The following is a 26,386-nucleotide window of genomic DNA, read 5'->3' as shown; positions in this document are numbered from 1 at the left end:
GGGAAGGGGATTTGGCCCTAGGAGCAAGTTACCTCTGCCAGGGAGTTGTAGGAAGTGGGGATCACTTCAAAAATCGGACTTGGTCTCTTCTTTTCTATGGATAGGAAAGGAGAATGCAAATGTGAGTAATCCTCATTTGGACCTCATGCCCCCACTGGCTAATATGTCAAACGGTCTCAGTGACAAATGTGAAAGGGAAGAGGCCTCCCAAAAGCCTGAGGCAGGAGGATGAGGAGGCAAGTGCTACCACTTGGAAACTACGAAGGAGGAAGTTGGCATAAGTGTGTGAGCATAGCAAGTTATAAACTGATGTTTAAAAACTGACCTGATTCAGCTACTTCATACTGAAGGAACACGGCTCTATTGAAGTAGTACCTACTTAACTTTTGATGAAAAGCCAGTAATCCAGGCGGATGAGCAGAACCCATACCACAATGCAACTAAACAAAGTATTTTAGTGGATCAGTTCCTTTCAAGCCATTCCTAGCACACACCAAAGCACCATTCCTATTCTCCCTTCTAACACCAACTCATATGCAAAAATCGGAGACACACATGTCCTTCTTTATGAGTTTCTTGTCCATTTTCAGTTTGGTTTAATGCACATATGTGAGCTCTCGATGCTTTTGTATAACAACAAACCACTGTTACATGATTTAGTTATGTTTGGCATCCTGAGATTTTGTCAAAAAGCAGTCAAATTTAAGAAGAGCAAAATGTAAAATAGAAGAGAAAATAATGCTGGGACTATTCCATCAGTGTTATTAACAGATGTTTTTCCTGCTAAATACACCAGTACATTGTATGAGAAGTATAGCACTGAGCAGTTGTGGTCTATGACTGTTGCATTCAATTAGAAGGACTACTTTAATGAGGTCAAAGTAGTGCCTCTCTCCCACCATCACAGGCTGCACCCCTGGCCCTGGCCAGCTGTCTTACAATATGTGCCTCTGGTTGCAAAGAAGTCTGTGGGAGGGCATGTGTGTTTGGATCTGTGCAAATCCATTACCACCAAGAGTAAATCAACTCTAAGTTCACCCCCAGCTTCTGGGTAAATCAGTGATGCCATCTTCAAAATCAAAGGGCAGCAGGTAGATATACTTTGATAGCAATTATCTGTTAAAGCTGGCGTTGAATTGAACATTACAAACAATTTAGGTGTAATCAGAATGTCTGCCAGAACTTCCTAGAAATTGGCATGAAATTGTTCCCAAAGTCTCAATTTCCAACTTTGCCTGAAACATATACACATGTATGTGTGTATTGCTGTAATACAAATAAAGAAAAAAATCTAGCAGAGATCTGGATCAAGGAATTATTTCCTTACTGCTGGCATGCAGGAAAAAGACACCTGTTCCAGGCAGCAATGTCACAATGGTGTTATTGTCTCTGTGAATGTGGAGTTTGGATTCCTGTTTCCTGCTCACCTTTTTGGACACTTCTTGTAGTCAACATCAGAAAGAATGTCCAAAGTGAGATGCTCTAGTGATGTATGAATCTAACAAGCCCTACCTAGGAACCAGTGTTAATGTCAGTTCTTCAGATCTCGACATATTCTAACTTCCTATGTTTTGAACTTCAAAGTTGTCAAAAGGCCTATTTTACCGGCGAGAAAATAAAGTCATGTGTGACTTTTAGAGAGCGATGGAATGGAGCTGACTTCTTGCCCTCGTCCTGAGTTCAGCCCACACTCCGAGTCACATCCTCACAATCCACACGGGGGTAGTGTGGATGGCACAGGAAGTGTTTGGAGGCCAGTTTCCGGTGGCCTGGCAGCATGGAGAAGAGCTCTTTGGCACGACACACTGAGGAAGGGGTTGCCAGAATTCTGGGCCATCTTGTTTCTCTCTAGCCATTTGAGGACCAAGTAGAGCTACAAGGGTGGGACTCGCATGCCCACCACGTTCTAGAGCACTGAGAACTGAGAAGCCCAGGCTTCCTTACCCAAAGGCTTGTTGCTCTGGTTAGAGAGCAATGGACAAGAATGCCCGGGCCAACCATGCCAACAAATTCAGCAATAACCTTATGTTCATAAATCCTCTGGGAAAGTTCCTAAGCTCTGTGCATAACAAATCATTCCGGGAGAAGGCAGGAAGGGGGATGACTTCTTTGAGAGAGGCTGTGATTCAAAATGCCCAGTCCTGCCTCACCTGTAGTCAATCAGCCTGACATTCACACAAAACATGACTGCTTTTCTTCTTTGGGGAGGTGACTGCTTGCAGAGCCTGAATAAGCCCCCACCCAAGCACAAAGCCCAGAAAAAGGCTGTGCCCAGCACCAACTCAGGCAGGATTCGGTCAGCACTATGATTAACTTTCAAAGTTTTCTTAGAACAGATGGTGTATTTTGCACAAACCTTAGATCTCAAGGACTCTGCTGACTGCAGCCACACTAAATCCAAAATGTGAAGTCCTCATTTCACAGAGAGGACTGGGAAGCAAGCTGCTCCCCCACCCCCAGCGCCAGACAACGAAGGGAAAGCTTGCAGGTGGGACAGCCTCCTTCTAGCTTCAGAACTCTCAAATAATAGCTCGAATGGTCTTGTCTTGCCAGCAGCAAGTGAGGTCTATTAGCAAATTTGTGCTTAGAGGAGATGCTGAAAGTCAAATCCTTTTGGAATTCTACTTCACCCGAGAGCCAAACAAGAGGACTGGACCGGTCACACAGAACAGAGTCACAAGTTCTAACAAACTGAACAATAGCTTTGAACATCCCAGAAAGCAAAGCACAGAGGGAAACCTAACAACAGTCAAGCAGAGAAGCCTGCGACAGATAATCCCACTGCACACAGGAGGAGCAAGGAAGGTGACACTGTGCATGGCCACCCAAGGAAAACAGCCTAGCCTCCTCTCCAACCCAACCGGCTCGTAAGCCCCATCTGGCTCACCAGAACAGCTAGTTCCAAAAAGTACATGAACATGGTACCAGTAATCCAGGGGGGAAAATGCACTGTTTGATCAACTTTCCTAAGTCTTTGGACTTTGGTGGTACTTGGGTGAAGAACAAGGGAAATGGCCCTGCATGGTTCTGAAGCTAAAATCAGTCATTGCACCACAGGTTTGAGCTGACAGCCAACGTGCTGGAAATGCGGATGGGAGGAATGCTCGGAATCCCAGTTCCTGGCCTCAGACTTTTCAGTATGGAAATAACTTAACAACACACAAATGCTGGAGCAGAGTTCTCAGAGTAAATCACTCCCATACCTGCTCCTAGCCATACTTAATGTTCACCTGGATTTATGAGATGATGGAGGCAGAGACGGTTTCTTGCAACTATTATATTATTTTCCCTTCCTCTTTTTACAATGCCAATTTTTTTTCACGTCTCTGTGAGGGGCCCAGGTAAGTGACTTAGCTACAGATGCTCACTGAGTCTGTCATTTGGTCCAATTTTCCAAATGTGAGTGCTGTTTTCTGCCTAGAACGGAAGCTTCATCTTTTAGTCATTTAGTTTTAATCTGGCCCAGAAAACAGATCTGTTTTCCCACATGCCTTTGGGAGTATTAATGCAGGGCCTCGCGGAGGACAGTGTGAGCTTCCTCTGCAGATGCAAGGGCCTCCTGAGCCCAGGTACACACCCCACTCTGTGTGCCTGTCTGGCACATTAGAAATCCTGAATTACTCACAGCTGGAAACGGATTCATTCGGGGAAGAGTGTCCATTCGATGTTATGATTCCATTTGGGTTAACACCTTGAAATTGCAGGCTGGCTTGCCTGCCTTGGGACAGGTAAGAAGTGATTTAAACAAGCTGAGAACACGACCCAACCTGGAATTTAAAACAATCACCCTGATGAGAAAGTTCTCTGCTGGGAGAGAAGGCGGAGCTTCCTAATTGTTTTAGTGAGGCTCATCCCAACCACCAGAATCCACTTGGAGTGATTTTCAGCTACAGTAAGGCTGCCCGATGGGAGGGCAGGGTGGGCCCAACAAGTGGCCCTTACAGGCTGCAGCTGAGCTGAGGGCGGTGCCTGCAGAGCTTCAGGGCTGCACTGTGGTTTTGGCTGTTTTGGGGTTTGTTTTTTCTGTCTTTTTTTTTTTTTTTTATTGCTCCTACTTCAGTCCCAATGTTGTAGCACCAGGATCAGCTGACCACAAGCTGCTGTAGTAAAATACGGCATGAGGCTGTGTTTATAAAATTTCCAACATATCCCCTTTTCATGCCCACCATGTCCCACACCAACCTCTCTAACTTTGAACAATGATGATATTTGGAGGAACTTTTCCTTTAGCCACAAACAAAAGGCAGACAACTTCAAGAACAATTGTTTTCTTTACTTTTAAAAAAAACAACACCAAAAATCAAGGTCTCGCTCTGTCAGTCGAGTACAGTGGTGCGATCATAGTTCGCTGCAGCCTTGAACACCTGGGCTCAAGCAATCCTCCTGCCTCAGCCTCCCAAGCAGCTGGGACTACATGTGTGGGCCACCAACCCTGGATAATTTTTTAATTTTCATTTTTAATACAGGCCAGGTCTCACTATGTTGCCAAGGCTGGTCTTAAACTCCTGAGCTCAAGTGATCCTCTCGCCCCTTGGCCTCCCAAAGAGCTCGGATTTCAGGTGTAAGCCATCATACCTGGTCACACTTTTTTTTTTTTTATTTTAAACATTTCCGTTAGTTTTCATTTAAAAAATATATATATTCAATTTTACAATAATACTTATTGTTAGGTATCTCTTTAAAGTTATGTTAAAGGTCAAAAACTTCTTGGAATTTGCAGCAATAACCCAGTAGGAAGTAAGAATGGTCTAGGCTTGAGGTAATAGAAATGGAAAATAAAGGGAAGATCTGAGGACCGTGTCTTAAGAAAGTTGATTGGGAGTGGAACAAAAGAGGGTAGGGAAGCAGCTGAGGGAGGGTGAAACATGCCTCTAACAGAACCAGGGGAGTAGGGCATGGTGGTGAGTTTGTATGGGAAAGCCCTGGGTATGGTTTCCAACATGTTGAGTGAGGAATAGCAGTGGTACGTTCAATGGGAACATCAGTAACAGCTAGAGGCTAGAGGCCAATATTTATGGCCGTGCAAGGACTAGATGTACAAATAAAGGAATTGTCTGGGTGGGCTTCACTCTTAAGCTATGAGAATGTATGGGTTTTCTGAAGAGAAGGTATAAACAAAAACCAACTGAGAGTGGATACATCCAAAAGACAGGGAGGCAGAGTTGGACACCCAGAGAGGTCAGAGAAAGGCCTGGACGTTCCATGTAAACCACTGTCTCCCTTTTTGTCTCTCAACAGTTTATTTCACTGCATTTCCAATGGAGAAAAATATTACTAGTATAACCACTTTCAATTATTCCCTGTTAACTGAAGAGGCCCAAATAAAATTATCATTAATAGCATGTTTAATGGACATTAATTCATGTCCATATGTGGACATGAATATGCTTTATGAATATGTAAGTCCTTTGATTATTACCATCCCCAGTCACAACTGAACAGGAAATACTGGTGCAAGAAAACACGATTTTACTCTGCAATATTTCCAACACAAATAGTCTTTCCCAAAATTAATGTCCAGCTTCCTCTAGCAATTATCATGATAGAAATAAAATGGGGTCCAAGCATTCTCCAGTCCCTCCTACTCCTCCCACTCTGTAGCATGAAGGAAGACATTAGTACCTCTGATGATAACACCACAGGCATGACATGAATGAGCAACCTTTCTAATTCAGACTCCAGCCTCTGAAAACCTTGGGCCAGTTCTCAAGAAGACATCAGACAGAGACTTCTATCTTGCCAGGACAAATGTCCTGTCATAGCAAATATAAATAAAACCTGTGATAAATAATTTAAATAATTAATACTGAACTCAGAGAACAATGAAATCTGCCACAGGCTAGGAGACATTCATCTGAAATTACTGTCACAACCACCTCCCCCCTTCACTTTGCCTGATAACACTGGTTGAAGACAGAGCCACCAGCTGCCAAATAATCAAGCACTCAAAATTGAATCCCCAGTTGCAAGAGATAAAATACTTTTTTTTTTACTGTGAAAATTAGCTTGTAAGGATTCATCAATTAAGATCCAAATAACCCGAATATGCAAACTCACCAAGGGAGATGATGAACAAATATCTGTCACCATCTCAGTCAGTATTCCTCTAAGAAGCTGCCAGCTTCCTGAGCTTCTCTTATCATCCACATCAAACACTTAATATTAAGTGTTCACTCTTTGCAAGACAATAGACTATGTATATTGCAGCTTTCAGGATACCCTGTCTTTTCACCAAAAAACCCCCAAACAAACCAAAAATGAACTCCTATGAGTTGAAAAGAACCCCACTCCATTTTAAAGTTGAAGCAGAACCCGAGATCACATTCATTCACATATGTGGAAGTAAATACCAACTCTTAATAATCTCTGCTAAGATTGTACTCATTATTCCTAAATCCTAGTGACCTAAAACACATGAAATAGCTTCCAGTTTATCCACTGGTTTAGTCATTCCCCTGAGTGGGATGCAAAGATCAAGCCAAATTCCCTTCCAGCGTCAAATTCCGCCTAAGATGAGGGCATAATTTTAACCTACAAGGAGAAAGTTGAACGTGATTTACATTTGTAGTGCACCGAAATGGGAGGACAAAAAGAATCCTTCTAACATAAGCCTTAGGGTTTTCAGTCATTGCGGTGGTGGAAGAAAGAGGCTGTCATCTCCAATATCATTGTCAATGGGTGTTTCCTTTCAGTCATGCTGATAAAAAAAAAAAAATGAAAAGATCAAAAGCAGCCTCATCTGCTAGGATTAAGCAAACATGGGGACATTTTCAAAACCTGGATAAAACCAAGTTTAGGTTTCAGAATATTCTTTTTCTCCACACTTCGCGGGGGAGGGAAGGATTGTTTTACACGAATATCAGAGAAGCAACATGTTAGCATAACCGGAAATGTGAATGTGCAGCTGTTGCATGTTTGTTCAACTTGGCATCTTTTATTTTCCATCCAGCACCACTCATACCTTCCCCACGGAGCAGCGATGCTGGCTAGCGGCTGATAGGCACAAGACAGTGTAAGAAGGCAAAGTGCCTCTCTCTCCGCACCTTCTTGCCCAAGTGATGGGTGTCATCGGGTAACATGATTTCCAGATACAGAATTTAATCAGATTAAACAGCCCGCTTTGTGGAGCTAAGGCTGACCCCACCATGCCCTGTTCTGTGACTCCTGTTGAGCTGGGATCCAAGATCTTAAGATTGTAGCTTGTCCCTTGTTCCATGTATTAAACAGTCAATACTCTCTGGGGATGGACTTCACTTTTAATCATTTTCATAGGAATTCTAGAGCATGGAAATGTCCTAATTTCCTATTGCTGCATAAGCATAATGAGTCCGATTTAGGTCCTATGGGAGAATAACAACACTTAGCACTTATACACCACATTTTTCATCTTCAGGGTCTCTAACCACGTTAGGCTGTAATGTTATATTTCTCTTAGCAAGACAAAGGAGTTCATTTCTAGTCCCTTCAATTACCCTTCCTTCCTTACACACACACAAAGACACACACCCCCCCACTATTATTATATGATGAAGCTATTTCCCACCTCCTAGATGTGCATTATGCAATTTCTTTCTTTCTTTTTTTTTTTTTTTAGTCATTAAACATAAAAGGAAAATTCACCTACGTCTTTTTTTCTTTTTCTGTTACTTGACTTCATTCTTCATACCTCATGGTCTCCTGCGTCATCTCTGGCCACTGAGGGGAGTGCAATCCTCTGTATCAGAGAATTCTGGAAGACTATGCCCAGCTCATGCTCAGACTTCTCTACTTCATCTCTATTCACTTCTGGCTCAGGTGACTCCACCCAATCTCAAATATATAAACACTGTTTCTACATTAGTGACTCCCAAATCTGCATCTCCAGGCTGGTCTTCCCCCTTGAATTCCAGACCTATATATCCATCTGCTGATCCAGCATCTCCACTTAGCAAATCTAAAAAGAAACCCCCAATGTTCCCCTTAAACCCACTCCTCTCGTAGGAAATCCCATCCTTCCAGTTGCTCAGGCCAAACACCTGGGTTCATCCTTAGTCTTGCTGCTTCTATTACTTCCCAGTCTAACCCGTCAGCAAATCCTGTTGGCTCTCTCTTCAAAATGTATCCAGAATTTTCCCACTGCCTCCATCTCCACCTTGAGTCAACCTGCTATCATCTCTAATCTAAATTCTTTCAATACCCTCTCAACTGGTCTCTCTCTCTCAGCCACTGCCTTTTGATAGTTTGCTTTCAACTCAGTGGCCAAAGTGATCTTTCTAAGACGTAAGTCAAATCCTGTCACTCTTCTGCTCAAAACTGTCCTGGCTGGGCATGGTGGCTTATGCCGGTAATCCCAGCATTTTGGGAGGCTGAGGCGGGCAGATCACTTGACTCCAGGAGTTTGAGACTGGCCTGGGCAACATGGTGAAACCCCATCATTACAAAAAAATGAGCCAGGCATGGTGGTGGGTACCTGTCGTCCCAGCTACTTGGGAGGCTGAGGTGGGAGGATCACCTGAGCCCAAAAGGTCGAGGCTGCAGTGAGCCAAGATTGCACCACCACACTCCAGCCTGGGCAACAGAGTGAGAACCTGTCTCAAAATACAAAAAATTGTCCTATAGTTTCACTCAGTTAAAGCCAAAGCCCCTTAAATGGTATACAAGGCCCCCCAGGATCTGCCCTCCCAGACCCAGCTTTCTAGCCTTATTACACCCTCTTTGGGTCTCTTTGTAATTCCTCCAACATGCAGAGCATCCTCCAGCCCCAGGCTTTTGCACTTACGTGCTTTCAGCTTGGAACATTCTCCCCAGTACGTACCTGGTTCAGGCCTCCTCCCACTTTGGGTCTCTGCTTACACATCTACTAACCAGTGATGCCTGCCTGACCACCCCCAGCAAGCCCTGTGCCCCTTCCCTGCTACATGTTTCTGCATCACACTTATCACCATCTGACATGTTATACATTTTTTTTTCACATATTTATTGTTTCTCTTGCCCCCTAGAGGTAAGCTACATGAAGGCAGGTATTTTTGTTTGTTTTTTATCATCTTTATTCAGTGGTATATTCAACAATGCCTTGGACAGTGCCTGCCATGTGGTGGGCACTTGAAAATATTTCTTGAATGAAAAATGATAAACAAAAGTTTCTTACATGTTTCAGGATATGAGCTAGTCTGAGTTCTAAGCCACTGGCAAGTTGAGATTTATGATACCTGATAGTGAATTACAACATGCCTTTCTAAGGGGAAACATCCTCTTACTAAAGATTTATGAGGTTATAAGCTTCTATTAATATGGAAATTGAGGCTATTATGGAACGTATTGTCTACTACATATAGTATTAATACAGATAATAAGGCCTTTCTCCAGTGGACATAACCTGCTTACAGCCTGCATTGATTCTATATACACATTGGGACGCTTCTGGAAAAGGATGCTGGGATTAGAGACAGAGTCTGTGAAACAGACTTTTCCCCAGTGGACAGCCACATGGGCCAAGTAAGGATCAATTCTCTATTTGCTCTTTAACAGAATTTTCTAGACCAACTGCAGCTAGAAGTTTTAAAGGTGATGTGCAGAACCAGCCCAATCTTTCCAATATTTCTGTATAAGACACATAGAAAGTTCTAGCAAGAACCTTCTTTAGCCAAATTCTCCAGATAAATTAATCCATCTTCCACTTTACTAAAACCTAATGAGGGAACCAATGCAAGTCTAGAGACTCAAAGGAAAAGAAATCAGAAGAGAGCTAGAGATGTAGAATTAAAAAATAATAATAATTGTCTGAATGTAGACCAAAAGGAAAAAGAAGAGAATACTAAAAATTGATAAGATAGGCACTGAATAAGAACCTGTGTTTCTTCTTTTTAAGCAGGGAAAGAAGAGCTGGGGTGGCAGGATGCCAAGGATGTTGACAGCTGGAAAAACCTGGTCAAAGGGGTAGGTAAAAGAATATTTCAGGTAGGGGAGCATTACTCCTACTCCTCATTTCCCTGACCAGTGACTTCCAAAGAAATGCCAGAGCCAAAGCCACCAACGCAGCCCTCTTTGCTGCCAGAGGAGTCATTGTGGTTTAGACCTCAAGAGAATGCCCTCTCGTGTAACCATGGCCACCTGAGGCTATATTTGGCTTGGTTTGAATGGGGCAAAGGAAGAAGAAGCTTCAACAGCCTGAACATTGTCCAGCCTCCCATGCGTGCAAGTGAGGCTGGGGCATGAGATGGTGGTGTCCTGAGATGCTGGCCCCAGACCATGGAGAGGCTGGCTGTTCCCCACCCACACACCTATCATGAAAGCATCACACAGCTATGAGCAACACTTAAAAGACAGAAAATAACATGTTTCTACAGCTGCATTAGTTCCTTTTCTTACTTTGGTTGCTTAATTATTTTAATTTTTAAAATTTAATTATCTATACTCTTTTTCAACCCACAAGAAATTTAAAGCAACTCATAAAACATGTACAGCATGACAATGTTTTTTAAATTAAAAATCAGAACCAGAGAAAATATAAACTAGAACTGAAAGTCTGGTCTAGGGAGGAAGTAAAATATGCTCATCACAATGTTTGAAAAAGTTCTCAAAGTTTAGCAGTAAACTTGGCTTTGTGTTAACCTAGCAGTCAAAGCGAAAAGAGAAACAGAACCAGTTACACGATTCTCATGTCCATGAGGAGAAAAATATTTCAGTTCCTCAGGGGAAGCAAACCATTTCCTGGAATTCAGATCTGCAAGAATTTCCTCATACAGGGCTTCATATAAGAAATCATGAATAATGCAATGGAGACTATCTAAAACCACACCCCGACAATGGGCTTCATGAAACTGTTCTAGGAAAAATGCCTTTAGTAAAATTAAGGGCACACACTTGAGGTAAAACCATTCTATCAGAAATGAAGACAGTATGGACAAAATACACATCTTTCTTATAGTTCAGTTTAAGAAGCCAGCTTTGACTATCTAGAGGAATGAATGAACTTAATTCCTCAGTCTTCTACATACATGTCTATCAAAAAAACTAAATTTGTTACTCAACCAAAGGAAGTTGACTAGATGATGAGAATTTCTTCCTCTCTTGCATGCTATTTTCATGGTTTAAAATATATATATATATAAAATATATATGTATATTTCTATTGCAACAAAATATAGAATGCATGTCTTTTATTTTTATTAATTTTTTAAAGTGCTCAGAACTTTATTATTTGACTGGCAAATAATAGTTGCTGTATAAGTGCTTGTTTGAAAAAGAAAAAAGGCACTTCGTATCCTTTGAGAGGGGAGTGGAGGAGACAGTCAAGCATACATGACAAATGAATTATAAATAAATAAAACAAGTTGACTGAGATTTTATACCCCTCTTGTAAGCATCACCTACTTTCATGGTTTTTCCTGAAGCTGTACAGGCTAAATACAAGCCCTTGACTATTATGACATGAGAATGTGACAGGAAAAATCTGGTGGAGGGGGGATTATTATAATTTCACATAGACAAGGACTAAAAGGATTTTGAAACACTTAGAGAAATATCAGAACCTTTTAAAATTTCTTTTCCGGATGGAACAGCTGGACTTCAGAATTCATTACTACCTAACTGGTCTTTCCTTTCAATCACCTTTCACATTCTGAATTTCTGTTCACAGACTGTATCTAATTTGTTTCTTAATACAATGTGGGCATTGAATAATGCTGTATGATAACAATGAACAAAATACCAAAAAGCATCCTCATCACATTGACTTGTGACCACCATCTCCTTTCATGAATCTTGTAAAGTGATTTTAAATTTCAGCACATTCCCATAAAAACCGAATATATTCTGAAGGGTTTTGTAAAGTGATTTTCCTACATTTTTAAGAACAAATGATTCACAGTTGTACTTAACCTATTTGTTTCAGCAACAACAGATGTTCAATACTAGGACAAGGTAATATGACCAGGAAATAATTATGAATTTGGTGCAGAATGACTGGAAAGATTATAGAAAACAGACAGTTACAACATGGGCCAAAGTCTGATGAAATCCTCTCTTCTACCATGAAGATTACTCGCCTGTTCTCTCACCCATTGACTCTATTCTTCTGCACTCACCGCTCACTTAAGGTTTGCTATTAAATACTTAGCAAAGTAAAACAACTGGTGGGGAAAAGAAAAAATCTATAAGTTTGACTTTGGTTCAAGATTCTGAATTTTTTTTTCTGCTAGAATTTGGTATTTCAGATACCTATTTTTCACATGATTTATCTAGCTTTGAATTCTGCCATAATCAAGGAATAATCATTTTTTTAAAAATGTTAGACAAATACTCACAAATGGCTAAAATACTTCAAGACCACATCAACACAATCTGCAGTGCAGAGACACCTAGTTTCCTCGTGGAAGTTTCTAGCAGGACACCTCTCGAGGCGTCCATCCAGGCAAACCTACCCGCTTGCTGCTCTCCTCCTCCTGGGCCTTCCTGAACTCATGCTCCAGGGAGCAGTCGAGCTCGCTGAAGAGGCCCACCTCTTCGCAGTTCTTCAGGAATCTCGTTGGGGTTGGAGTTTGATCTGAAAACAGAGTCAGAAAGCTAATAAATGGGTCTTTTTTCTCAAAAGCCAGTAGCAAGCATGAGCTAGATTCACTAATCCCCTCCCTTTGCCTTAATTAAAATGTCCACTAGCCATCCACAGTCTCTTGACCCTTTAAGTAACATGACGATATGCAAGAAAATAGCACCGTAAATTCCGAAGCAGGAATACAGTAGACAGAGGGCTGCAGTCTGCGAGGGCTTGCCGAACTCCCTCCAGACAGCTTCAGGAGATCTCACTCTCCGCTTGCCTGAAGTCTGTACCATTTGAATACACAATGAAACATGTGGAATGACCCTCTTTCTTTATTTATTTTAAACTTGAAAAAGAAAATGATTTTTGCTAAAATAAGGCCAAAAAAAATCTGACCCAATGGTAAGCCTGACTTCAGGGGGCTGGAAAGAAAAAGGATTTTGCAAATTCTTAGAGTAAACAAAAAGAAACAAACAAGCATGTTAATTCCTTTTTCTTAATGGAGAAAGTAAACTTAACAATTCTATCTCTCTTCCTGAAAATCATAGAGGGATGATAAAAGGTTCCAAGTCAAACACATTCAGCTTTCATCCTTTAAAAATGTCATTATTAATTTTATTTTCCTTTGCTATAGCCAAAAAAAAAAAGAATGTTCTTTAAATGCTCTTTAAAAGGAAAAGAATTTCTTTCACATTTTTGACTCTACAGAGCTTTCTACTTATAAAACTGAAGAATCTGAAGCCATTATTTGTAGCTTAATATATATGCAGCATTTGCAGTTAATAAAATATTTTCATACAATTCTTGAGAATCTAGATCTCACAAGATTCTATTAAATAGAAGGTAAGTAGAGTAGAATTGCGCTTTCTTCATCATTGAGCACAATCATCTTCCTTGGTGAAGATGTACTTGAGTTGAGACAAATAAAATTGTGTAAATTGTCTTTTCTCAGAAACAGGAGATATTGGAACCAGAAAAGGACCATGGAAGAAAGCCTAGCCATGCTAAATTTTTACCAATCAGAAAAACAAAGGCCCAGAGTAATTAACGGTCTTACTCAAGGTCTCCCAGGTAGATGGTGGAGACACCAGGATTATAATCAAGGCCTCAATCCTATTTGCACTGTGTACATGTATTATTCCCACCTAAGCCCGTAGTAGACTCTACTAGATTGATTATGGCATTTTCCCAGCTTGATCTAACACTCTCAAAATCTCTGCATAGTTCTCTAAGCCATTAACCAGTCAACTGAAGAGGTGCCCTCAAGTTGAAACAAATTTGCCATTCCTGCATTCTCTTTATAAATTCCTATATTATAAGAAACTAGAATTATATTTACTTTTCTAAATCATACAGAGAATAGTTAAGCCCAGTAAATCAGTAAATGTCTGATTCAAAGAATATCTTAATACCCGTGAAGCAGAAAATGGTGTAATATCCCCCATCGAATCAACCCTTTAGAGGCAATGTCTCTTGATTCCCTATGGGCAAGGACCTTTCAGCACCCAAATGGCTTACATTTGGTAAGATTCCATGCAGCAAAATCTCCATCTGCATTTTTTCCCATTATTGACCTGATCTCCAAGATACTGAGCTCCTTGCATTTCACAGAGAGCATACCACAGTTGTTCATAAATTCGGCATTACAGATAAGGGATGTGTGAAAGAGTAGGTTTTGATGAAAATCGTTTTATTAGCAACTAATTTATTTATTAAGATGCACAAATATACACCTAGGTCCCTAATATATACATACAACTATTGTGTATTTATAGAAGAAAAACTTTTTATGCAGGATTTTGCAATTTACAAACATTTTCACCCACATTGTCTAGAATCTAGATCTTGCATGATTCTATGAGGTAGCAAGTGTTGATACTATTTTATAAATGAAGAAACAAGCTTCCTTGTACAAGGTCACACAATTTGCAACCATCTTATCACTACTAAGTCCTCTCTTACCTTCAGACACAATCCCTTCTTTATCTAAATGTGCTTTGCCCTCCCTGATCCAAAGGGCTCTGTTGTGTATGCAGAAGACAATTTTGACAACCCAGAAATCTAGATTTGAGAATACTGTAATATGGGGGAATTTACCTATATTCTCTGGACTTCATATTCCTCATCTTTCAAAAAAATTTCTAAAGTTATATGATCCTATAAATCCTAAAATCACCATCATAATGGGTTAGCTTTAAAAGTCACTGTTCATAGGCCAAAGAAATATGTGACTATTTAAAGGATAGTGAAATGGGAACAAAAGTAACAGCTGGAAGTTTGATACTAATAGGTCAGAGGCAAGGGCTGGCTATACAGATAAAGAAGTTTTCTGAATAGAAGGTGTATAGACAAGGTCTGAGAGTGAAAATAAAAGGGTGTGTGTGTTTGCATGTGTGTGCACATGTGTGTGTGCATGTGTGCATGTGTCTGCGTGTGTGTGTGCACACATGCATGAGCACATATTCTTCCATTTATTGGGTGCTTACATCATGCTAGGCATGATGCTAAGTGCTTTGCACACAGCATCTAATTAGTGTTTACACCAACCATATTATGTAAAAATTATTTTTCCTCTTTTACATATGAAGAAAATGAGACCTGCCCCAGGCCTGATAATGTGACTGATGGGGTAATTCCTAATTCATAAGGCCACGTTTGTAGCACTCTGCTGGATCGATCCACAAGTAGTCTCACCAAGGCAAGTATCCCATACCTACCAATTTACAGAGGCAGTGATTCCATGCAAAGGCACTCCTTTCTTTCAGCAAACCAACTCAGCAAGGGAACCAAACACCAAAATATGACAAATGTTGCAAAGGAGGTTTTTTAAAACTCCTTTTGGTGCCAACCTTTCTTGTCAAAGAAATCCCCAAGGATATGTGAGACAGTTAGAGAAGTGGGTAAGAGTTCCTTCTCGCATTTGCCCTGGTGCTTGGGTCTCCTGGGAACCTGGTGTGCTATTTGCAGACTCTCTGGAGAGGGTAACACACAGGTGTTTATGCAGTACCACTTCAAATTTACAAAAGCAATAACACACACAAAAAAACTTTCAATTCTCAAACTCAAAAGTTACTTGTTTTTAGTTTGGTTTGAGATTGGGGTTATTCCCTTCTCTCATTCAGATGGTCCTCACTGTAGTTGAAGCACTAAAGAACAGTGAGTGGAAGGTGGAAGGCCTGAAAAAATCGTCTTGGCTTTGAGTTCTTATTGAAACCAATTCCTGTAAACCCCCCAAGGGCCTCCTATCCCTACTCAATGAGCATCCACCAACAGAGTATCCGCCATTATTATTTAGGATCTAGAAATCACTGGTGCTGGAGCCGACTGGTGCCTGCTCTTGGCTCTAAAGAAGGTGTGATTTGCAAGAATTTTAATTTTTGGCCATGGATATTGCCCACCATCTTCAGTTCTAATTTCAGCAGAAATGGTTATTTGACAAGGCATTCGTGTGTTGATAGATTTAGCTGCCCCCTTTTTTTAACATCTGCACATTTTCTGGCTTACTTGGAACTGGTACCATGTGAGATCAAAGATAACAAGAGGCCGGGCGCGGTGGCTCAAGCCTGTAATCCCAGCACTTTGGGAGGCCGAGGCGGTGATCACGAGGTCAGAGATCGAGACTATCCTGGCTAACATGGTGAAACCCTCGCTCTACTGAAAAATACAAAAATCCACGGGCGCGGGTGGCGAAGCTCGTAGTCTCAGCTACTTGAGGCCGAGGCGGAGAATGCATGCGGACCTCGAGGCGGAGCTGCAGTGAGTCGAGATCAGGCCACTGCACTCCAGCCTGAGCACAGCGACTGGCCTCAAAAAAAAAAATAGATAACAAGAGATCGCCATTAATTCTTATAAATAAATGTTAAAACAAAAGTTAAGCCCCATTTTCTGGTTCTTGTTGTAACTGGAAAGAATAGCTCACTCACATAAAGAAAATGAAATAAAAATTTGGGACAGTGTGCCTTATCTATTCCAAATGTGGATATCAACTTTGCTTTTCTCTAACTATATCCTACAGCAAAGAAAATCACATTTGGTAACAGCCCTGGGACCTTTTTCTGGTCCTTCTGCTCTGGGGGTGGGAGGGAAGCAGTTGTCTTTGCTGCCTGTGGCTCCCCTGGCCCCAGAGCTTTCATTTCTCCGTGGCTGAAAAGACTGCTGATGCTGGACTGTGTCAATCCCATGCCTGTGCCATCCTCCCGCAGCCTCCTTTGTTCATGTGTGTAGGTGTATACTGGTATCTGGGAATAATATTTTTAAGAGCAGACAGAAAACATCGCTCAACTTTGCTTGGGGCTTGGGCTCTCACATGCCAGCTTGAATTCAATTTCATGGACCATCTCATGACCTCATCTCGGAGTTCAGGAGCCTGAGAGAGGCTGCTAGGATGACTGTTCTCTTTACCTCTCTATGAATCATGGCCCTCAACTTCTAAATCTCCAGCAAAGAAGCATAAAGGGATAAAAGGGCCGGGCGCGGTGGCTCAAGCCTGTAATCCCAGCACTTTGGGAGGCCGAGACGGGCGGATCACGAGGTCAGGAGATCGAGACCATCCTGGCTGACACGGTGAAACCCTGTCTCTACTAAAAAATACAAAAACTTAGCCGGGCGAGGTGGCGGGCGCCTGTAGTCCCAGCTACTCGGGAGGCTGAGGCAGGAGAATGGCGTAAACCCAGGAGGTGGAGCTTGCAGTGAGCTGAGATCCGGCCACTGCACTCCAGCCTGGGCGACAGAGCGAGACTCCGTCTCAAAAAATAAAATAAAATAAATAAATAAATAAATAAAGGGATAAAAGGAAGATTAAAAACTGGCAAACTCAATTCCCACTGATCATGGGAAGTCTAATATTTCCATTATCTTATGTGATGTTTTCTCAGGTGTTTTAATTGCAAAACTGTTCCTGTAAGATAGGAGAGAGTCAGTAGGATTGCAATGCCATTCCATTGGTGAGTGATGTGAATGATTCCAAAATATTTCAAAAGAACCAAAAGTTGTTAGGATTATCAATTACCAATCAAATTATATGACACAATTTCCAAATCATGGAATCACTGCCTCTGTAAATTGGTAGGTACAGGATACTTGCCCTGCTGAGACTACTTGTGCATTGATCCAGCAGAGTGCTACAAACTTGGCCTTATGAATTAGGAATGACCTGATCAGTCACATTATTAGCTGGGCAGACAAGCATACAGCTAAATGCATATGCAACTCTCAGCGCTTCCTATCGGTACATAGTCTGCCTAGCACCAGCAGCTTCAGCCCACCAAGTGCAATTATTCCAACATAAAACTAAATGACAAGGAAAATGCTAAATTCTGAAATCTGATTCTTCTCTTAAAAAGCATTTAGTCTGCTCTACATTTAATAATAGATTGCTACCTTACTCCCTTTCCAAGCTGCATTTGAATTATGTGTTTTTCTGTTTCATTTTTCTCAATGGTTAAAAAAGTCAAAGTGACAAATCACCAATTTAAAAAAGAAAAGAAATGAAAATGCAGGGTCCCCATCATATACCAGAAAAGAATATTAACTTCCTAAGCAAAATGTTCTTTCCTATTGGTCTGATATTCTCAACTATGGTATTACTAAAGGACTGTGAAAATAATGTTACATCATATGGTATGAAACTGATAGTGGCTAGTAATACTGTAAAAGGCCTCATTAGTTACAATAAAGGTTATTTTGAATTAGCGGCCATGTAATTACAGGATATTCTTTAAAGGCGATGCATTTTTATTATTTGCATGACTCAGATTCAACCAAACAAAAATGTGGGCTAATGGAATTCCTCAAGAGGGCCATTCAAATCAATGGAGAAAAATATTGGAATTAGTATATCTATTTTAGTAAGAGTTAGAGTTATCTAAAAAGGTATTTTTCTTAGGTACTTTTGATATTATTTTATTGGTTACATTTATCTCATAAATATTTCAGCAAATGGTTTCTTTAAAATACTCCAACTTAGTCCCTATCTAAATTTTAATAGAGTCCTAATTTAGGATAATTTACATTAAATGAATTTTAAATACATAATCCTTTGTAAGAGCGACAATCAATAACAACTCACAGAATTCCATGGAACTTTAGACTTCTTTGCAATAAATGTGCCTTTTATTGAGTGTGAATATATAATAGGAGTCTCTCAGTAACACTGATGTTACTATTTCCCTGCATCTGTCCTGAAAGGCAGTGCTACAATGGGACAAACCAAGGCAAACCTGGTTTTTAAGCAATAGATGTGGAATGCTTAAAAACCATCCTGGCCAGGGTGATCCAGGTCAGTCGGGAGATGGAACACCCTCTCACACTCTTGACTCATATGCTGGCATCCATTCATTGCCAAGATAGATAACTGTTGGACTAGATGCTCTTGCAAGTGCCTGTGAGTCCATTAGACAATGCTCTGACAAAGGTGTCTCTTACAACACATGCTTAACTAGCCCAAAATACACCATTTTAGATTTAAAGTAACCAATTTTATATTCTACACCTACTCACGATCAACCATGAGCTACCCCAAGTGTTCCAACTGCAATCAAGCCACAATTTCAATTTGCTTTACTGAGGCTAAGCTAATAAGAAGGGTTATTAACACCAAGAGATCAAGTCTGCTGGCTGAGTGAACTAGGGGACCCAAGGTGATTTTATTATCAAAAATTGCCCTAAATAGCAGAAGCTAATGCTTAACTTTCCACTGAGTCCCTGATTGCCTGAGTTCTCCTGTACTCTTAGTCAAAGGGGACTGGTTTCCAGGTAGAACAAAGACTGCAAGCAAGCTTTTCATATAAAAAAAGAATACTACAGAGCAAGGCCTCCAAAGGATTCAGGGGAATTATTCAAAATTCCATTTTGCTTGACCAGCTAAGAACATGGACAAGAAACGAACAATTCCTATAAATGCCAGTACCACTTACATTCTATTTGTCACAATGGATGAGACAATCTGATTTTAAACCACAACTCTTTGTTCTTTGCAATGCTTATGTGTTAGAAGAATCTCCTAAAAACTTTTGATTATTTTCTCCATTGGATAACTATTAAAGAGATACCAATAATATAAGAAAAAGTAGTTCAGAGATTTATATCCAAACATACAACTGGGACCAAAATGTGTTCTTAGTATGTATAGCTCACACATCTAGGTGTATGCTAAGAAAATTACAGACATATATGGACTTTGAGCAAACTACTTATTCCTTTGATCTTGTTTCCTCATATGAAAAAAAAAAAGTGGTAAGGATTGAATGACCTAATGTATGTAAAGCACAGGGCTCAATGACTGGTAAAAGGGAAGGCAATAAATGGTAGCTAGTATTATTACCATGCTGCCCTCTGGTGCAAGCCATCTCCCCCACCCTCTGCTCCATAAAGATCCAATTAATTCACACAGTGGGAAGTTACTATATACCTTTACTATCAATGGAATTGCCAAGAAGAAGAGGTAAGTATGGGTTGTGTGTGTGTGTGTGTGCACACACGCGCGTGTGATTTATTTACTCAGTTTTTACAATATCCTAACTCATTCTAAAAAGAATTTGGAGTGAGATATGCCATCTTCCCTCTGGCTTCCCCCTTAAAATGGCCAGGGATTATTAAGTAGACTCTTGTGGCAAAGAACCATGAGCAGTGGATTTGGGTTCTGTGATTGGATCACGATTAGCCTCTTGGGAACAAATGTTTTACTTCCCTGAATTACTTTCTTGCTTTCTCCATGGTGAGAATTAGGTTTAGAGCCTGGAGCTAGAGCTGGGCCCTGATTCTAGACCTAATCCCGGGACACAGTCGGGTTCTGAAGGACTATACTGTCATTTATGTTAGATGCTCCCTATCAAATGGTGAGTCCTGAGAATCTGATGAATGAAGGAAGATGGAATGAAGAAGCCAGTGTTTCCTGCCTTTCTTCAGTGTCAGCTCAAGATATAGTCAGCTGTGCCACACTTGGTCTTGTGGTCTTACCCACATCCAGTCCCACCACATTCAGGGGTCAGGGAGAAAGGACCCCTGAGTCTAAATTACCCAGAGGCCTTTCCTGACCCCCTTTCCTGCTGGCCACTTGCTATCACAATCATGTTTTATCTTCATCATAGCACTTGTCACTAACTGATACTTATTTACTTATCTGAGTTTTTTGCTGTTATTTATTATCTCTCTTCCTCTGCACCCCACTTGAGTAGTAAGTTTCATGAAAAAGGAGACCTCACCTGCCTTGTTCAATGCAGCAATTAACACTTATTGTAGGCACTCAATGAGTGTTTGCTGAATGAACGAATCACATGGCGGTAGAAGGGTAACTTCAGCCCCTCTTCCTACACCTTGACCGGTGCCTGCCCTAACCTCCTTCCAAGCACAGACCAGTTGCCTGTAGCATTAGCTGGGCCAGGATGTCAGCGGGTAGGCTACTGAGGCATTTAAAAGACACACAGTTGGCCAGGTGCTGTGGCTCACGCCTATAATCCCAGCACTTTGGGAGGCCAAGCAGGGCAGATCACCTGAGGTTGGGAGTTCAAGACCAGCCTAACAAACATCGAGAAACCCCGTTTCTACTAAAAATGCAAAATTAGCCGGGTGTGGTGGTGCATGCCTCTAACCCCAGCTACTCAGGAGGCTGAGGCAGGAAAATCACTTGAACCCAGGAGGCAGAGGTTGCAGTGAGCTGAGATTGCGCCATTGCACTCCAGCCTGGGCAACAAGAGAGAAACTCCATCTCAAAACAAAAGAAAACAAAAGACACACAGTTACGTGTGTCTTTCTTATCTTATGCTTCCCACCTGAGATGTCTGTCAATTGGGTTTTACCTTGTGGGAAAGATCCACAACACCCTTGAACTTTATCTTCCCCTCTCCCTGAAGGCAACACAATCTACCATCTTTTAGGTCACACGCACACACACGTGTGGGTGCATGAGAGGACACATGTGCACACACAGCCCTACCTTGGAGGGCTGTCTCAATCTTTCTCCACAGGAAAGATTGAACTTGCTGGTATCAAGATTTACAGTGGAGATGGAGAAAAAGTCATGTGCTCCATTTGAGTTTTTGTTTTCATAGGAATTCTCATTTGGAATATTATTTGTTTGTTCAGCTATAAATAAGATTGCACTTTGATTCTCATTCTGGGTCTTTCCCCTCACCCGGCCCCGCACAGAACCCAGGAACTCTATAAAGAACTCAGGGTGGGGACATTTAACAAGACAAGATTTGGAAATTCCTAGGTACCTACCCATGGTACCAGGGAAGTAGACTCAAACACCACCCTCTTTACCACTATACTGAAATTTGATCATGATTTTCAAACCAAACATTGCATAACATAATAGCTGGTAATTTTGAAAGCTGCCTGTGGATGTGCATTGTCCTCTACACATTCCCACTTCAAACTTGGCACTCAAAAACCTTCTACATCACGACTTCCCTTACTATGAAATTATCCTTCTTCACAAAGAGAACAGCTGAAGGGAACAATTCACATCCATCATCACATTAGGACTCTAGAAATGCATCACGTGGACCAAATAAAGATGGGAGGACCCAGGCAAAGGGTTGTGCAAGTCTTTACTCTCAAAGTCCAACACTGTCATCTCCATTTGTGTCTCTACTCTGTCCCTTTGAATAAGGGGTTTATGTTTACTGTCTAACCAGAAGATAGGGCTTATTCTACTAAAACACGGAGACTGTCACTTTTAATACCCTACCTGATGGCATGTCAAAAATCATTTACAATCACTTTTTAGGAGTGACTCTACCTGGCCTAAATGAAATGGACCTTATGACAAAGCTGTGAAATTATTTCTGATCTTTCAACCTGTTGGAAACTTAGAGTATATCTGTGACATATTAATGCCTTCCCCAACTACAATATTTACAACTAATTAAGGATAAAGTGATTTTCCAAAATTTTCCAAAATAAAGGTTAACCAGATATTCTGAAGTTTGTCATATAAATATCTATTATATTTTATCTTCTTAAAATATGACAAGCCTCAACTCATCTGAAATAAAATGTGTAATTGAATATTGCTTGAAAAAATAGTCCAGGAGGAACTTGAAGATTTTTGCCCTGATGTTCTGATTTACATTATTTTTATTATCATTGTTACTATATTGCAAGTCATATAAAATCATTCATCTTCATGAGAGGCCACAAAATATGATAAGGTAAATAAAATTTTAATGAGCATGTTTGTTTCTTTTCCAGGACCAGAAGGCTTTAGTGTGAGTTCTAGCAATCTTTTAAGAAAAAAAAGTATTCTAATATCACATAAACACATAAAATAAAAGAAGAACTAATTTTCAAACTCATAAGATACTAAAACTCATCATGGACAGTATGACAAAATACAATTACAAACTAATTTGGCCTATGAACATAGTTTTAATAAAAATATACTCTGAAGCTTTTAATAAATCAAATTTAAATCAAGCAACAGTCAAGTAAAATCTTGTCATATGTGTAATCATAATCCAATATGCCACAATTAGCATTATGGAAAATGAGGCTTGAGAAAAATAAACATTTAAGGATTTCCTAGGCAAAAAATTAAAAAATAACAAAGTAAAAATGCCCAACACAATAGCCTATTATAATTCAGGATGGACAATGTTGGTATATTACATCGAGTTCCCTAAGTGCAAAGAAATTCATCCAGACTGTATAGCTCTGCATTCCCTTCCAGTAAGAAAATTCTATGAAACTAAGAACATGCAAAGTGGGTAGCAAGTTTTAAAATTTAGCACTTCATTTCATTAGGAGTATTAAATGGCCTCACACCAACCTCAACATAAACCATGAGAAAGCAAAAGAAAATATGTCAATATATTACTCATGCTGTTTTTCCTCATATTTATTTCTCTCTTCATTTTCTCATTCTAAATTTGACATAATAAAAATTAGAGTTACTTTTCTCCAAATAATTTTCCACCTGGCACTGCCAGTGATTGGCAGCAACAGCCTCAAATTAATAAGGATCCGGTAAGAACAATTGCAAAGCTGCAAGAGATTAACCAAAAAAACCTGCTTTAGGCACTATATAGAAAAATGCTTCATTTCAGTGTTCACACATCTTCAGCTGCTCTTTCTCAGACCTTCAGATGGGGCTCCTTAGAGGACCATCCTGGCAGCCTGCCTGAAAGACTGCTCTGGTACTTACACTATAGTAGTAATCTCTCTACATAATCATCATTCCCTAAACTCACCTCCCACTCCTTTACCACCAGGCAACCTATCTGAGGGATCCAATTTGGGAAAAATAAAGGGAGAACTTTTTAATTTAAATATTGGGAATTGCAGAGTCTACAAGCTTGCTACTTGCGTATCTATGCTCACTGATGAACCATTAAGTTATACTACAGGGACTCTACAGAACATAACGGATACAAAACAAAAGAATAGGCCATCCTTCCTAATCCTTCTAGGCTGTTATAATTCTTATGAATTTGAGTTTCTCCATCTCTGTTTGTAGACTTAAAGAAAGAACAAACAATTTTTAAAGAGCAAGCTCATAGAAAAACAACAACGAACAAAGTCTGAGAGGTGGCAAGTGGTGGGTGAAGAGAAGGGCAGAGGCTGCCTTTGAACTCGGAGTCTTCCAAGCCAGAGCACATTGGCACTATCAACAAGTCACTGGATGTGTGGATGGCTCTGACACCGGGGGTACTGGGAGAATTTGACTGTGTCTATAAAGTGGCAAAGTCTGATGATGCAGTAGCCATGTGCGGGTCAGTGCGTTAGGATTGCAGGATCAAGGGCCCTCATCTTTTCCCTGTGTTCTGAGCCTGGGACAGAAGCTCCATCACCTGTGCCCTTTCTCCTCTGTCAGTAACAATGGGTTATAATAACCTGTCTGACAAAACTCGTAGAGGATTATTGATAATAGTGATGTCCTGCACATGTTTCCCAGAACTTAAAATAAATTTTTTTAAAAAGAATTTTAAAAAATTGTAATAACAAAGCACTTTTAAAATTAAAGTAACATAGAAACACTAAATTACATGAGCTAGGCCTGGCAGTACAGTTTGTTTCTCTTCTAATACGTTTAAAACATATCCATAGGTGTGCTAAGGAGAGAAGGGCTAAGGTGAAAAATTTCTAGCCTAACAAGAGTAACAGGAAACTATTTGATTATCCTGCTAGGATTTATGCAACACTTTTCCTTATGTTCATTCATTGAATCTCCACAATAAGCCTGTGAAACAGGCTTGGCAGATACAATCATTCCCATTTTCTGGGAAAAGAAACTGAAGCCCAAAAAGGTTCAATAAGTAGCTCAAGGTCATGGCCAGGTGAGGCAAAGCCCAGGATAGAGTTCAGGTTCCTCACTCCTGTCCCTGCACTTTTTCTAATTTACCATACTACTCTCAAAATTAGAAGAAATCACAATTAGCTGATGGATTATTGGTATTATTTATTTCTGCTCACATTTGATGAGCACTTGCCGTTTCCATACATTCTCTCATTTAATCTCCCACATACGAGGCAGGTATTGTTTCCTAAGGACACCTTCACTGACCATCTCAATCCAAAAAGAGAGCTCATTCTACCAAAGTTGCATAGCACCTTTTCCTTAAAATACTCATTTGTATATGTCATGGATGATCCTTTATTTTAGCTAAGTTTTCATATGCATGCTATATTGTGATATCCTTGAGGACAGGAAGCATATCAATCTTTGCATTTCCCATGGCTCACAGAACAGTGCAGTGTGCATAGATGCCCAATTAACATTTGTTGCTTGAGTGTGATTACAGGTATGTAATTTTTTTTTTTTTTGAGATGGAGTCTTGCTGTGTTGCCCAGGCTGGAGTGCAGTGGCCTGATCTCAGCTCACTGCAACCTCCACCTCCCGGGTTCAAGCGATTCTCGTGCCTCAGCCTCCCGAGTAGCTGGGATTACAGGTGCATCCCACCATGCCCAGCTAATTTTTGTATTTTTTGTAGAGATGGGGTTTCACCATGTTGACCAGGCTGGTCTCACTTGAACTCCTGACCTCAAGTGATCCACCCACCTCAGCCTCCCAAACTGCTGGGATTACAGGTGTGAGCCATAGCGCCCAACCAGGTATGTAATTTTTAAAACAACTTATATAGAGCCAAGTTGCATAGTAATAAATATTTCACATTCTAGAAAATGAGAAGTTGCCGCTCTTCAATCACTTGGGTGAATATTACCTGATTATATTTCTGCTATACCTTAGAAACGTGTACTTTCAAGGTGCACAATTTACCAGTGGGACTCGCCTACCAAAAGAAGAACAAGTACCTTGCATGGAACGGATCTGATCACCCAAAGCTTCTTTTCCTGATGGCTCCTTACCTGATAACATATTGTCTGTTTTTATTGAAGGAAACTTCAAAGTCATTTCATGTTTGTGCCTATGAATCATCAGATGGTCCTCTGTTGGGAAGCGCTGTCAGACAAATAAAAAAAAAAGGGAGGGGAGAAGAGGAGCCATTCAGTTTTAAAAAACATATTTACCATTATTGAGAAAAAGACTTATTTAGCATTGCAAACATGACAGGCAAAACAAACAAAAAAAAACATTTCTGAAAAAGTGTGACAGCATGAGTAAGTGAAGTTGCAAGCCTTTTTATGCAAGCAAATGTGCTAGGATATTCCTTTAAATTACACCCAAATATATGCATTATAATTTTCATTAAAGTTTACCAAAGGGGTTAACTACAATTGCAGAAAAATCTGGCTGAGTACTAATAATAAGCAGAAAATTTTCGCCTTCTATACCTTCCCTGGGAACTTTTTTGAAAGGACTCTACTTCTTAGATAGATACTCCCTGGATATATCCAACTACGCTGACTAATCAGTAAACTATATATTTCTTTAGGAGCTATGGGTTTGCACTTTAAACTTTGTATTTA

The 26,386-nt window shown here is 40.4% G+C and overlaps 1 protein-coding gene across 4 annotated transcripts in view; it reads right to left on the bottom strand.

Moving 5' to 3' along the window:
- The window catches only part of CREB5 (cAMP responsive element binding protein 5), a 415,931-nt gene that overhangs the window by 305,579 nt on the left and 83,966 nt on the right, over positions 1 to 26,386 (bottom strand). For all 4 annotated transcript variants that reach the window (XM_017956829.3, XM_021935938.2, XM_017956826.3 and 1 more), the window contains 2 exons: positions 25,826 to 25,919; positions 12,402 to 12,523 (listed from right to left, as the gene is read on the bottom strand). In XM_017956829.3, the coding sequence (XP_017812318.1) occupies positions 12,402 to 12,523; positions 25,826 to 25,919 (216 nt within the window). The remainder of the gene's footprint in view (positions 1 to 12,401; positions 12,524 to 25,825; positions 25,920 to 26,386) is intronic.

This window comes from Papio anubis, chromosome 4, assembly GCF_008728515.1.
Source record: "Papio anubis isolate 15944 chromosome 4, Panubis1.0, whole genome shotgun sequence".
In the NCBI taxonomy this organism is placed as follows: Eukaryota; Metazoa; Chordata; class Mammalia; order Primates; family Cercopithecidae; genus Papio; species Papio anubis.
The sequence above is the reverse complement of the archived record's forward strand: the minus strand, read 5'-3'. Positions and strand labels throughout refer to the sequence as shown.